This window comes from Megascapheus bottae, chromosome 11 (genome assembly GCF_031878675.1).
Source record: "Megascapheus bottae isolate mThoBot1 chromosome 11, mThoBot2.hap1, whole genome shotgun sequence".
NCBI lineage: Eukaryota > Metazoa > Chordata > Mammalia > Rodentia > Geomyidae > Megascapheus > Megascapheus bottae.
This window is the reverse complement of record NC_143519.1, coordinates 62,528,940-62,543,873: the sequence shown is the minus strand read 5'-3', so window position 1 is coordinate 62,543,873 and position 14,934 is coordinate 62,528,940. Positions and strand designations below refer to the sequence as shown.

General features: G+C 42.0%; 1 protein-coding gene across 4 annotated transcripts in view; it reads left to right on the top strand.

Moving 5' to 3' along the window:
• The window catches only part of Fgf9 (fibroblast growth factor 9), a 99,127-nt gene that overhangs the window by 57,501 nt on the left and 26,692 nt on the right, over positions 1–14,934 (top strand). For all 4 annotated transcript variants that reach the window (XM_090342403.1, XM_090342401.1, XM_090342402.1 and 1 more), the window contains one exon: positions 10,408–10,511. In XM_090342403.1, the coding sequence (XP_090198529.1) occupies positions 10,482–10,511 (30 nt within the window). In that variant the 5' untranslated portion in view covers positions 10,408–10,481. The remainder of the gene's footprint in view (positions 1–10,407; positions 10,512–14,934) is intronic.

The window sequence follows — 14,934 nt, the reverse complement described above, 5'->3', positions numbered from 1 at the left end:
GCCCCCGGGGGGGGGTGACAGCAGTGCCGCGGTCTCCCGCTGGTTGCTGCCGCCGCTGCTGCGGCCGGGGCTGCGGCAGGTCCCAATATTAGCAACCTCTGCAGCGCGCGGGGGCCGGGGCCGGGGGAGCCTCGCGTTCCAGGTCTTCCTGCCCCGCCCAGAGGGAGGCGGGGTCGGCGCTAGGACCCCGCGGCACCAGCGGGGAAGGCCGGAGGGAGCCCGCGGGTCCCCGGGTGGGGGGGGGGCGGTGAGGCTGCGGCAAGCGGGCACACCTGGCGCTCCACCCGGCCTCACCTTCCGCCCTCCTCTCCCTCCGACCCCCCTGCAGCGGCCGCCTGCCCCCTACTCTGGCTCCGAGGGGGGGAGGGGGATGGAGCCTGCATCTTCAGTTTCAGAAGAGCTGGGGATGGGGTGGGAGGGTGGGGATGGGATGGGAGGGGGCTGCACCTTGATTGGGATGGGTGGTGCTGGGGAACGGGATGTCTGCAGTCCCCACCCTATGCAGCTGCAGGTGACTGCAGCTCTGGGCAAAGCCTGGCGGTGACACAGCAGCAGCGGTGGGTGCAGGGGCCTGGGGGGAGGGGGCGTCTTACCGTCGGGCAGGCTGGAGCTGCAGAGGGGGCAGCCAGCCTAGGAAAGGACCTTGAGGGAGTCCTTTGTCCCTTCCCCCGCTTGGGGTGGGGTTTGGTGTGGCCTCTGAGGTTGAAAAAAAAAAAAAAAGAGAGAGAAGGAACTAGGAAAGTATCTGGGCAATTGAGTTATCTCTTTCCATAACCGTAGAGGCACTTTAAAGCACTCCAGATTTGCTAGGTGGGGGGAAAAAGTGAGCAAAAAAAAAAATTAACTAGGGCAGTGGTGATGTAGAGTAGCAAAAAAAAAAAAAAAGTGAATGCTGCCAGGGGCTGTCCACCTCTCAGGCCTTTAATCCCAGCTTCTCAGGAGCCAGCTCATGTCAGAAGGCACAGACACTTATCTCTTATGAACTAGCAAAAAAGCTGGAAGTAGAGCTGTGGCTCAAGCATCCTCAGCCTTGAGAGACAAGTCTAAGGGACATTGCCTGAGTTCAAGCCACTGTACTGACACACACACACACACACACACACACACACACACACACACACACACACACTTGAATCCTGGGCCTATGAATGCCTAAACTGGCTTACCTCTTCAAGTGACATGGTGGCCTAGCCACTCAAATAGGAAGTAGTATCAGATGGAGGTTGCATTAGAGCGAAGGAATATGATGGTATGATTAAAAAATAATAATTGACTTAAACATTCTTAAACATTCTTATTTCCAGCTATTGCACTTAAAAAATTCTGTCCTTTATGTCTGGCTCTTCAGTATCTCTAGAGGCAAAGACTGCCTCTATATAAGGAGCAGTTTTGAAGCTTAGGATTCTTGAAAACATGGTGTCCTTACTTCTATATCCCATTCTCCTGGCTATTTCCTAAGTAAACTCAGCTACTCAGTTTTGATCATCTTGCTGTCAACTTTGCTGAATAGGGACTCTTGATTATAATCAGGCCCCTGGCTGTGATTACAGGGGGTGTGTGTGTGTGTGTGTGTGTGTGTGTGTGTGTGAAAGAGAAAGAGAGAGAGAGTGTTCAAGGAAGGGGCTCCTGTGTGTGAGTGAGTGTATGTATAGTGTGTGTGCATGCACGTGCACATGTGCACGTGTATGTATAGTGTGTGTGCATGCACGTGCACATGTGCACGTGTATGTATAGTGTGTGTGCATGCACGTGCACATGTGCCAGTCTTGGGACTTGGACTCAGGATCTGGGTGCTCTTCCAGAGCTGTTTTGCTCAAAGATAGCACCCTACCACTTGAGCCACAGCTCTGCTTCCAGCTTTATGGTGATTAATTGGAGATAAGAATCTTACTGACTTTCCTACACAGGCTGGATTTGAATCACAATCCTCAAGTCTCAGCATTAACTCCTAGCTCCTGGCAGTTGTTGATTTTTAACCCCTCAAGTCATGTTTTTCTTCACAGTGTGTGTATATACATGTGTGTATGTATGTACATGCATACATATATACACATATATACAATATATACATACATATACTATACACACATATATGCATATATATGGATATATTAAACATACATGATAGCTTAGGGTGGTCTGTAACTCAGCTTAAGCAATCCATCTGCTTTAGCCTCCTGGCCTGGTGCCCTGCAACATATCTTTTTGATGTCTTATCTGAAAAGGGAAACTCTGTAAGGGCTCTGGGCTTTGAGATCTAAAGGTTACTTGAAGCTAGGCTAGAGTAGAACAGCTCCTCCTGTCTTGTCTTCTTCCACTGATGGAAGTGAGGCCTAATTCAGGTAGGCCTCATTAACCCTTGGGGGCTAATGGTCTTTTTGTATAGATCTAAGGAGTTTCTCTCCACTAAAAGCTATGGAGAGACTGGGAGGAGAAAGAGGAGGTCTGGGTGTGTCACATTCCTATCCTTGGACCTCTTCTGATCTTCATTTGAAATGGTTACAGTTGAAGTGAACACAGAAATGACTCTAGTCCTGGACTTGGTGTCCTTTCTGAGCTGAACTTGTATCTGCTAGAGAGATGAGCCACCAGGGTATGCATATGAGTGCTATCATAAGTTGAATTTTGGCCTATTTCTCTCTCGTTCTCCTTCCTTCTGTCTTTCTCTTTCCTCTGATCATGAAACATTCCCATGTCTGTGATGAAGTCTTCTTCTGGCTGTCCAGAGGAACCTTCTTTGCTACGAGGTGTGCTTACTCATGCTTACATGCTTAAGCAGATGGCATGGGAAGTGGCCTGTGCTCAAGTCGGGAGGGAAACAGGTGGAAGATTTGCCTGGCACCAGCTCTGGGCCTAGGAAGGGCTGAACTGACCGGTTGAAGTGATAAGAGTTCATTGTGGACAAGACAGTACCAGGAATGATTCCAGTCTGATTGGGGTGGGTCCTTTTACCAGGTTGCCAGGTCTTCCTAACCTCTGTGGGTGTGAGAGATGGGGTGTGACTCATCCACTGGGGGTGTTCTTCCACTACCCTTAGGTTATGAGGGTGATTTCACAAAAATCTGGGCTGTTCTTTGAGGTTTCCACTTTTCTTTTTTTTGGCCAGTATTGGGGCTTGAACTCAGGGTCTGAGTGCTATTCCTTTGCTTTTTCACGTAAGGCTGATGGTCTTCCACTTGAGACACACCTCCATTTCCAACTTTTTAGTGGTTAATTGGAGATATGAGTCTCATAGACTTTCTTGCATAAGCTGGCTTTGAACCATGATCCTCAGATCTCAGGCTGTGGAGTGGCTAAGATTACAGGTGTGAGTCATTGGTGCTTGGGGAGGTCCTTGCTTTTGTAGGAGTTACAGAAATATGGATGGTGATTTGAGGTGATGAAATCTTTTCCATCTGTGGTTCACTGAAACGTTCTTCTAGGAAAGCTCATATATATATATATATAATATATATATATATAATATATATATATTATATATATATATATATATATAAGCTGCCTCTGATTTGCTCTCCACAGTTGAATGGCCTACCAGCTTTTAATTTTATTTATTTACTTTTGGTTAGTCAGGGGGCTTGAACTCTGGGCTTGGGCACTGTCCCTGAGCTCTTCAACTCAAGGCTACTGTTCTACCACTTTAGTCACAGTGCCACTTTCAGTTTTCTGATGGGTAATTGGAGAGGAGAGTCTCATGCACCTGAGTGCCTGGGCTGGCTTTGAACCTTGACCCTCAGATCTCAGCCTCCCTGAGTAGCTAGGATTATAGGCATAAGCCATCACACCAGCTCTGACTTATTAAATATTTTTAAGGGATTATTTCTTTACTTTTTCTTGGTTGGAGACCGGAACTTGAATGCAATACCTGCATTGGCTCATTGGCTAGCACTCACTGGCTTGTACTCCAAGGAAGCCGTGCCTCAGCCCACCATCTTTTTGAATATTGCCCACAGCTGCCCGTCACTGCATAGAAATGGCCCTCTTCTCTGTACAACGAGTCCCTTCTTATCTATAGCAGTACGTTCTGTCTTTTCAGTTATCCATGATCAACTATGGTCAGAGAATGTTAAATGGAAAATTCCAGAAATAAACAACTCCTAAGTTTTTAATAACTTTTATTACAGGATACGTGTCCTATTTCATTACTACCTATTATTAGCCTCTTAGAGTGCCTAACATAAATTGTGTCATATCATTGGTATGTGTCATAGATTTGTATGTACAGTATATATACTATATGTAGGGTTTGATATTCCATATGGTTTCAGGCATTCCAGGAATATATGGCCTGTGGAGAAGGGGGATTTCTATAGTTAGTGAACAATTTCACTATAGTTTGCTTATCTTTACTTCATTTATCTAATTTTTATTTTTTGCCAGTCCTGGGCCTTGAACTCAGGGACTTGGGCACTGTCCTTGGACTTTCTCAAGGCTAAAGCTCTACCACTTGAGTCACAGCACCACTTTCAGCTTTTTCTGTATATGTGGTACCAAGGAATCAGACTCCAGTCTGTGCTTACTAGACAAGTACTCTATCACTGGGTCAAATGCAAGCTCGTTACCACTAAGCCAAATGGCAGACCCTTATTTCATTTAGTTTTATACTTTACTTTTTTCCCCCCAGCGATGAGGATGCTAGGCAAGTGCTCTACCATTTGAGTGATGCCCCCAGACATTTATGTTTGTTTGTTTGTGTGCTGAGATTGAGGTTTGAACTGAGGGCCTTTGCTTTTACTTGGCTTTTTTGCTGAAGACTGGCAGTACTCTACCCCTTGAGCCACATCTCCACTTCTAGCTTTTTGTGTTTTTTATGAGAGATGAGAGTCTCAGAAACTGTTCTCAACCACACTCAGTTAATCATAGTTTTTTGGACAAATAAGTGAGTGCATATGAATTTTGATGATCTTGTTAATAACAACAAAAACAAATATTGTGATGCTTTTATTCCCAAGTATATAATCAATAGTGATAAAATACAATAATTATAGAACTTAACCAATGCAAATTGCACAGAAATTACAGAATCATGGAGGGAAAAGGTGAGATCAAATGTGAGAAGTCTATAACAATTAAGGAAAAAGCTGATTGGCTGGGGCAAGTTATTCAACCTGAAATTTCAATTTTCTATTGTGATGACTAGAATTGTCCTGAAGATTGAGGGAAGATGTTTCATTGTGTTCTAGCTATAAGATGATCATTACTGTTGGTGTTATTGATAGTCTCGTTATTTTTCAGCTAGTCAGATGGCTTTTCTGAAATTGTGTTTTTTTGGACCTGGTGAGTAATGTTGGATGTGTTTGGGGGCTTCCTTTTGTTTGGGACAGACACAAGGATTATCAACTATCCTCTTTGGAGATGTGATTATCTTTTTGTTGTTTGATTAACCCTCTCCTCATTGGCCTGGTAAATTGAATTGTTTATTGTTCCCATAGGGCAAAATACTTCCTAGACTTTATTTTATAATGGGAATTGGACATGAGGTAACACCTTAGGGTGATTGGAGGATAAGTATAACCTAGATTGAGGTACATGTTTAGGGAATTAGGAGAGATTCATGTATATGTGGTCCCAGGAGTAACAAATTTCCATCATTTTGATGACTTTGATTTTTTTTTTTTGCCAGTCCTAGGGCTTGAACTCATGGCCTGGGCATTGTCCTTGAACACTTTTTTGCTCAGGGCTAGTGCTCTGCCACTTGAGCCACAGCTCCACTTCTGTCTTTTTCTGTGAATGTGCTACCAAGGAATCGAACTCAGGGCTTTATGCATGCGAGGCGAGAATGCTACCACTAGGCCATGCTCTGGGCCCAAGTTTTGATGATTTTGAAACTTCAGTTTAGGTTTTCTTCCATGATATCATCACAGCTCACTAGCTTTGAATAGTAACCTGCAAATTCTTTTTTTGTTTCTATGTATGAGAGTCCTCCCCCATCCTCCTCCTCTTCTTTCCTCCTTTTTTTTTTTGTGCCATTATAGGGACTTGAACTTAGGTCCTGGGAGTGGTTCTTAGCTTTTTCACTCAAGACTCTAACACTTGAGCCATACCTCTACTTCTGGCATTTGCTGGCTCTCCTGCTCAGGCTAACTTTGAATCTTGATTCTCAGATCTCAGTCTATTGAGTGGACAGGATTGCAAGCCTGCTCAGCCACAACTAGAGGTGGCCACACATTCTATTAAAATAAGTTTCCCACGTGCGTATAGAATTTTTAAACAACAATAAGCTCGAAATAATTTGTAACTTTTCCTTTTAAAAAAGGAAGTAGCTATTTTTTTTGGGTCAGGGTATCACCTTGCAACAGTTTCCTCTTATTAAATTACTTGTTTTATTAGATTTATGTAGTTCAGATCTTCATTTAATTTCAGCCAGTCTATTTTGTGAGAATTATAAAAGTAATTGTTAAAAACTCTATGTAAGTGCTTTTTTTTACTAGTCACATGAGACCGACTATAGCACGGTGATATTTAAGTTATTTATAAACTCATTATCCAAGTAGGTTTTTTTCATTTTTTCTATTTATTTACTTTTTTGTTGGTACTGAAGCTTGGCACTCTACCACTTGAGCCACACCTCTACTGCCAGATTTTTGCTGGTTAATTGGCACTAGGAGTCTCTTGGAATTTTTGTTTGGGCTGGCTTCCAACCTTGAGCCTCAGCTCTCAGTTTCCTCTGTAACTAAGATTACACGGGGAAACCACCACTGCTTGCTTTTAAGTATTTTTTAAAACAAGAGCTCCAATCCAGGAGCATGGGAGGTTTTTCCATTTCTTCAGATCTGCTTTAATTTCCTTTTTCGGCTTTTTAAAGTTTTCATCATAAAAGTCCTTTACATTCTTAGTTGATTCCTAAGCACTTTATTTTCTTTGAGGAGTTGCTTTCCTGATTGTTGCCTTGCTCCTCTCCTTGTTGGTATACAGGAAGACAGTTGATTTTTGAGGGTTAATTTTATATCCTGCTATCTGGCCAAAGTTTCGAATCAGCTCAAGCAACTTGGAAGTGTAGTCTATAAGGTTCTTTAAGTACAGAATCATGTCATCTGCAAAGAGGGAAAGTTTCCCTTCCTCTTTCCCTATTTGGCTCCCCTTTATGCTTGCTTCTTGCCTTATTGCGCTGGCTAGGAATTCTAATACTATGTTAAAGAGGAGTGGAGAGAGTGGGCATCCTTGTCTCGTTCCTGATTTTAGAGGAAATGGCTTTAGGTTTTTGCCATTAAGTATAATGCTGGACTGACTAGTGACACAGCTCACTGGCTCTTCATCAATGGTTCCAAACCAGCTTTCCTCTGCCTTGACTCATAAGTCATGCACCCAGTCGTGGTCTGCCATTGTCTCCCTCCCCACCACCTTGAATCCAAATCCCAAGGGGAAAAGACTCACTTACCTATATAGTATATCTCCAGGCAGATTATCTTCATGATTAGGGCACAGGTTTCCAGGATGCTGGGCTGTGGAGGGAAGCAAACAGAGAAATCACAGGAGGAACCTCTACCTTTCCCTGGGCCCCTCCTCCCTGAGAGAGACTGCCGGGTCCCAATGCATAGAGTAGCATGAGCACCCTTTGGGCACATGAATGCAGGTTTCTGTGGGATTGTCTTACACAGACTTTATTATACTGAGGAATGTTTCATGGATTCCTTCCTAGTTTCTACCTAGATACATCAGGTCATATAGGATGTGGCTAAATGAAAGGATCTCCAGGATATGGACACAAGAGCTTTATCTTGAGTGATTGTTGTTCTTAATGTACGATGTAAATTCTCTTCTCCTTTGTTGCCCTTTGATCAATCTCATATTGTTACTGTATCTGACTTTGTTACCTGGTATATTGTATATATGTTCATTTGATTATTTGAAATAAGAAAGGGAAGGGGGGAAACAAGATTATTGGGAGGGGGTGGGGGAAGGGAAATGGGGATTAAAAACATGAGAAAAGGTATCAGACAATGTGTGAGAAGTAATGCACGTACTGTATGGCGAATGTGACCGTAACCCCTCAATACATTACAATAAAAAATAATATAATGTTAAAAGCAAAACCAAACCAAACAAAAACAAAAAAACAAGACCTCACTATTTAGTGTGAGTTCTCAAAAGGCCTATACAAAATGTAGTACTTCGTAACAAAAATGTGAAAATGTCTGAGTACAAGGAAGATTAGCAAATGACGATATGTTTAGAAGAATGTAAGCTGCTGTGGCATGGCCATAAAATTCTGGATTTATGCCCAGCTTAGCTATTGCTATTTGTAAGATAAGCAAGGCAAAATAAGGAAATAAGATAAGATCATGTCTGGGCGCCAGTGATTCTCACCTGTAATCTTCCCTACTCAGGAGGCTGAAATCTGAGAATCAGGTTTTGGAACAAACCCAGGCAGGAAAGTTTGTGGGATTCCAATTCCCAGTTAACCACCAAAAATCTCGAAGTGGAGCTGTGACTCAAGTAGTAGGTCACCAGCCTTGAGTGAAAAAAGAAGGGTAGTACCCAGACTGTTAGTTCAAGCTTCAGTACCAACTACTAAAAGGAAAAAGAAAGAGTATAATATTGGTTTGATTTGGGGATAAATATTTGATTGATTTGATTTGCTCAATAAAGCAAGAACACCTTCCCCTCCAGAAGGTTATGTTATCTTAATTACTTTAACTATCTTTGAGGTTTAGATAAGCACAGAGAAAAAACAATCAATACTTTAAGCAGACATATTTGGGTGATGACATGTTGGGGCTAGGGAATTACTTTTAAAGGTGGAGCATCAATAAAGTTATGCAAGGAAGAGCTGGAAAAATTTTTGTAGTTATACTTTATGCTTTTATTTTGAGAGCTACAAGTTCATTCTCTGAATAGGTTTAAAAAATTCATTATAAACAAGTGCTATTTTTGTTATTTGAATATGAGATGTCTAGGTGCCACTGGCTCATGCTTGTAATCTCAGCTATGCAGGCGGCTGAGATCTGAGGATCATGATTCGAAGCCAGCCTGGATAGCACAGTCTGTGAGACTTTAGTTAGTCACCAAAAAGGTGCAAGTGGAGCTGTGCCTTAAGTGGTTGAGCACTAGCCTTGAGGGAAAAAAAGGTAAGAAAAAGCAGCCAGGCTTTAAGTTCAAGCCTGAGTAACAGCATAGATAAATGGAATAAACAAACAAACAAATAAAAAGAAGTTTTAGAGGCTGCAAAGTTCAATATCAAGATACCTATATACAAATATTCAATTTCACATGTGTGAAGGAGAAAAGAACTTGTTTCTCTGATGTATTTGAATACGTATATTCATTGGTCCTGTCACTTTGTAGATATTAGTTTTTTGGAGGGGAACTAATATAGGTGTTTTGAACTCAAAGTTTTGTGCTTACATGACTTGCTTGCCTAGCTGGCACTTTACTCCTTAAGCCAAGACTCTAACTCGGCTTTTGGTTGATTGCTCAGCTTTTGGAGATGGAGTTTTGAATTTTTTTTTTTTTTATGTCCTTGATTAGCTTAAAACCACAACTCTCTGGATCTAGTCTCCTGGAGTAGGTAGGATTTTAAGTATGGAATACCTGTCTTCAGGTAGATACTAGGTTTTTTTTTTTTTCTCTTTTAAATAAAGTGTTTTAGTAATTTAGATAAGTCATGTGGTAAGTGGTTTGGCCTGGTTGGGTTTCTTCGAGATAGGATTTCATTTTGTTACTCAGGCTGGGATCTTTTTGCTTAGTCTTCAGAACAGTCGAGCCTAAAGATGTTCATAATCTAGCTGACTCATTACTATGATAAGAAATAATTTAGGTGGGAATTCAATTATTTATTTTATTTTTTTGTGCTGGTCCTGGGGTTGAACTTTGAGCCTGGGTGCTGACTCTGAGCTTTTGTGCTCAAGGCTAGTGCTCTACCACTTGGCTACAGCTCCACTTCTGACCCCCTTTTGCAATTTACTGGAGTCTTACGTACTTTTCTGCCAGAGCTGGCTTTGAACCATGTTCTTCGTATCTCAGTCTCCTAAGTAGCTAGGATCAGAAGCACAAGTCATTTGTACCTGGCCTCAATTCTTTTTGGAAATGGTTTCTTATTCTTTTTGTATGCCAAACTGGGGCTGGAACTCAGGGACTTGGGCTCTTACTTGGCTTATTCACTCAAGTCTAACGCTCTTTCACATAAGCCACACTGCCATTTCTAGCAATTGTTGGTTAATGCTTTCCTGCCTTGGCTGGCTTTGGATTGCGGTCTTCATAGTTCAACTTCCTGAGCAGCTAGGATTACAGGGGTGAGCCCCTGGCACCTCACTAAGCAATACTTTTCAATACAGAAAGTGCTTCTTTCACTCGTGTGAAGTTGTGCAAGTAGAGAGCTGGGCTCACCAAAAGACCCCAGAGTGCTGAGACTTGGATGATATGGTCTGTGACTAAGCTGTTTCCTGCCTTCTGCTGTTCCTTTTGCAGGCATTCTGGAGTTTATTAGTATAGCCGTGGGCCTGGTCAGCATTCGAGGCGTGGACAGTGGACTCTACCTCGGAATGAATGAGAAGGGGGAGCTATATGGATCAGTAAGTACCAGAAGAGACTTCATCCATTTCCTTGTTTCTTGTTTGATTTGAACTGCATTCTCTTCTCTCTCTCTTTTTAAAATTCGTCTTCTTCCTCCCTTCCCCTCTCTCTTCCTTTTCTTCCTCTTCACCCTCCTCTTCTTCCATTCTGGTGCCAGTACTGGGGCTTGAAGTTAGGTCCTCATGCTTGCCGTGGCTTTTTTGCTCAAGGCCTTAAGGCCTCATGCCTCTCACCACACCGCTACTTCTGGCTTTTTGTGGGTTAATTGGAGAATCATTTCTCATATAAACTTTCCTGCCTGTGCTGGCTTCCAAGTGGGATCTTCAGGTCTCAGCTTTCTGAGTAGCTAGGATTACAGGCATGAGCCACCAGTACGGTGCTCTTGAACTGTATTTAGAGCTGGCAATGACACCATGTCAGTCTGTAAAGGCAAATGTTCAGTTTTTACTTTTCGAAGCAGGCAAGCCATTTCATTTTTATTAATAGAACCTCCGCTCTGCATTTTTACTAGACCAAAGTTGTTAGGAAAATGGTTTATTTTTATGCCAAACCATCTTCATTATCAAGTAAATAAAAAAATTCACCAGTGTGAAAAAACATCCCCATCTTTTTGTATTGAATGGGAGTTATTTTTGAAATGAATTGAAATGATCTCCCAAGCTTTGCCAAGCATTGTAATTAAAACTAGAAATAGACCATGTAGCAAGCCTAAACCCTTTTTCTAAATGACACAAGAGTTTTCATTATGCAGAGAGAGAAGGGAGATGGAAATTATTGTTAGTTATTCTTGTATGCCAATATGGATATAACAACATTGTAATTATTTGCTAGCGTGCGGAATTCATTCTTGTCCTCCATCTAACTTCCCATTCCCACGAAGCTGGGAAGTCCTTGAATGGTAAGCACTGACAGGGCATATTTCTCTGCTAGGTTTCAGGTCTGGTGGCAGGTGCTGTGCTGTACCTGTGGATGAGATAAAGTCTTTCTTCTTGTTCTCCAGGATGGCCAGGGGTTTACACTTTCATCTGTCTTTGCTAGTAGGAGTGCAGTATTCAAATCACAGTGCATGAGACACAGCAAATATAGACTCAATGCTTGCTAAATTATTAGACACATTATCAGTATATACTGTATTCTCTTTGTATGCACAAGTAAATGGCTCTCAGCAGGCAGCCATTGTGGTTAAACTGTACATAAGTGGGATGCATGGCATTCAGAGCTGTGGACGCATTATTTGCTTATTTATTGCTGGTCCTGGGCACTGTCCCTGAGCTGCTTCTTGCTCAAGGGTGGCACTCTGTCACTTGAGCCACAGCTCTACTTCTGAATTTTTGTGGTTAAGTGCAGATGAGAGTCTCATGAACTTTCCTTCTCTGGCTGGTTTCAAATTGTGATTCTCAGATCACAGCCTCCTGGGCTATCAGTGCCCAGCAGTGATTTCTTCTTTTTTTTATTGTTGGGGTAATGTACAGAGGGGTTATAGTTACATTATCCAGGTAGTAGGTGCATTACTTTTCCCACATTGATACCCCTTCTCATGTTTTTCCCCCCATTTCTCTCCTCCCACCCTCTCCTAATAATCTATGATTTATTTTTTTTTATAACATCACCCAAATCCCTGCTAAAGACAGATCTGTTTTCCTCTCAATCCCTTAAACAAAGCACACTAACTTTCACTTTGGAGGATACCATTTGCTTTTTGGGAGACACATTTTTTTTTCCCCCAAGAAGTTAAGAGCTGGGGAATACTTAGCAGGTAATGTAACATTTTAAACTCAACAGCTGACACATATGGGGACTAACAAGCTTTTTCCACATCCACTGTGTTGTGTAATCTATGTGCAGGCATTCCAAAAAGTTTTTTTTTTTTCCTGAGATTCCTGGGGCTTGAATTCAGGGCCTGAGCACTGTCCTTGGGTTTTCTCAAGGCTAGAGCTCTGCCACTTCAGCCACAGCACCACTTCCAGTTTTTTTCTATGAATGTGTTACCAAGGAATCGAACCTGGGTCTTCGTGCATGCTAGGCAAGCACTCTACTAGATCAAACTCCTAGCCTCAAAAATTAAAAAAAAATTATGGTTCTAAAGTATTGTTCATTTCATTTCTTTTCCTTTTTAATGGTACTTGGTTAAAACCATGTAAAATAAGCCTGTGAATAAGGCAAGTTTATTGTGTTAATGTGGTCAAACATTAGAATTTGTAATGAAAATAACTTTCAGATTTTTATTATCATTATTGGCAGGCAAGTGAGAATTTAATCCATGTTATCTACAAAATGAGAACTTTGATTTGAGTCTACAGAAAGTTCAAAACAAAAAGAATCTTATACTTGGAAAAGTTCTGGAGTTTTCAGTTGAGAGAGATAAAAGGCAAAAGGTTTTCTAGCTGTTCTCCTTTCTTATCCAGATAATATTTTTTTGCCAGTCCTGGGGCTTGAACTCAGGGCTTGAGCACTGTCATTGGGCTAGCACTCTACCACTTAAGCCATAGCACCACTTCTGGATTTTTTTCTGTGCACATGGTATTGAGGAATTGAACCCAGGGCTTCATGCATGCTAGGCAAGCAGTCTTATCGATAGGCCACACTCCTGGCCTCAATACACACATGAAAACCAGGTGCTGGTGACTCATACCTGTAATCCTAGCTACTCAGGAGGTTGAGATCTGAGAATTCAGGTTCAAAGCCAGCCAGGGCAGAAAAGTCCCTGTGAGACTCTTATCTCCAATAAACTACTCAAAAAAGCTGGAATTGATGCTGTGATTCATATCTTAGACTGGTGCCACGGGCTCACCTTTGTAATCCTAGTTACTTAAGAGCCTGAGATCCAGATTTGCCCTGGATTGAAGCCAGCCAGGTCAGAGAAGTTCACCACACTCCATTTCCAAATCAACCAACAAAAAGTAGCAGGGCATAAGTATCGTGGTGTAAATGGTAATGCAAAAGCCATGTGCAAGCAAGCTGAGTGAATGCAGGCCAAATTCAAATCCTAGCAATGGCAGCACGGGTGCAGGGAGGGAAGGGGAAGAACAGCAATCTGTTTTTCTTGTTCATTGGTAATGATACTAGAACTCTGAGACCTAGCTTTCAATGGTGACACTGGCACTCTACCATTTGATCCATACCTCCAGCTCTGCCTTTTGCTGGTTATTTTGGAGATGGAGTCTCACTGTCTTTCTACTGGGGCTGACTTCAAACCACAGCCCTTTTGATCTCAGCCCTCTGAAAAGCTAGAATTACAGTCAAGAGTCACCAGTCTCCAATGACCCTTTCTGCATCTGGGCTGTTTCCATCACTTGCCTATGGTAAATGGTGCTTCAGTGAACATGGATGTTCAGATGTCTTTATTATATTTTAACTTGCAACCTTTTAAGTAATTACCCTGGTGGTATCACTGGATCAAAGGATCATTCTGTGATTAGATTTTTTGAGCAATCTCTGTACTTGTACTACTGCCTCCATACTGGTATCATTAATTCTCATTCCCATGAACAGAGGAGCAGGTTTCTCCCCATCTCCACCCCATCCTTGCTAGCATTTGTTTGTTGTTTGTGTTCTTGATGATGGTCATTCTGACCGGAATGAGGTGAGATCTCTATGCTGTTTTGATCTGCATTTCCTTTATGTGTAAGGATGTGAAACACAGACAGATTCATTTCTGTCTGTGTTTGTTGATTTGCGGGCTTGAACTCAGAGCCTGGATGTTGTCCTTGAGCTTTTTTGCTAAAAGCTAGTTTGCTCTGTCACTTTGTGCCACAGCTCCACTTCTGGTTTTCTGGTGGTTAATTGGAGATAAAAGTCTCACTGACTTTCCTGCCCTGGCTGGCTTTGAACTATAATCCTCAAAAGTCTCACTCAGCCTTCTGAGTAGCTAGAATAACAGGCATGAGCCACTCGTACCCACTAGAATTTTTTGTTTTGTCAGTTGTGGGGATTGAACTCAGGACTTGGGTGTTGTCCCTGAGCCTCTTTATATTCAAGGCTGGTGCTCTACCACTTGAGCCACAGCACCACTTTGGTTTTTGAGTGGTTAATTGGAGATAGAAATTTCATGGGGATTTTTGAACTATGATCGTCAGGTCTCAGCCTCTTGGGTAGACAGGATTATAGGCATGAGCCACCAGTCCGGGCAGAAATTTTGTTTAAGTGGTAGGATGGGCTGTATTCAGTTTTTTAAAAAGTCTTTTATGAACTACAAATTACAAAGTAAAAGCAGATAACTACATAGAAATTTAGTGAATACATTTTTGCCTGTGCATGAAAACTTTATCAAAGTTATTCACTTAAATTTACCCTAGTCACAGTTATCAGTTATTTCTAATTATATCATATGTTATTCCCTCGAGATAAACTAACACAGAGAATTTTTCATGATATAGACTACGATGTGATTTTTCTACTTTGGTTACATTTTAAACTATAGGT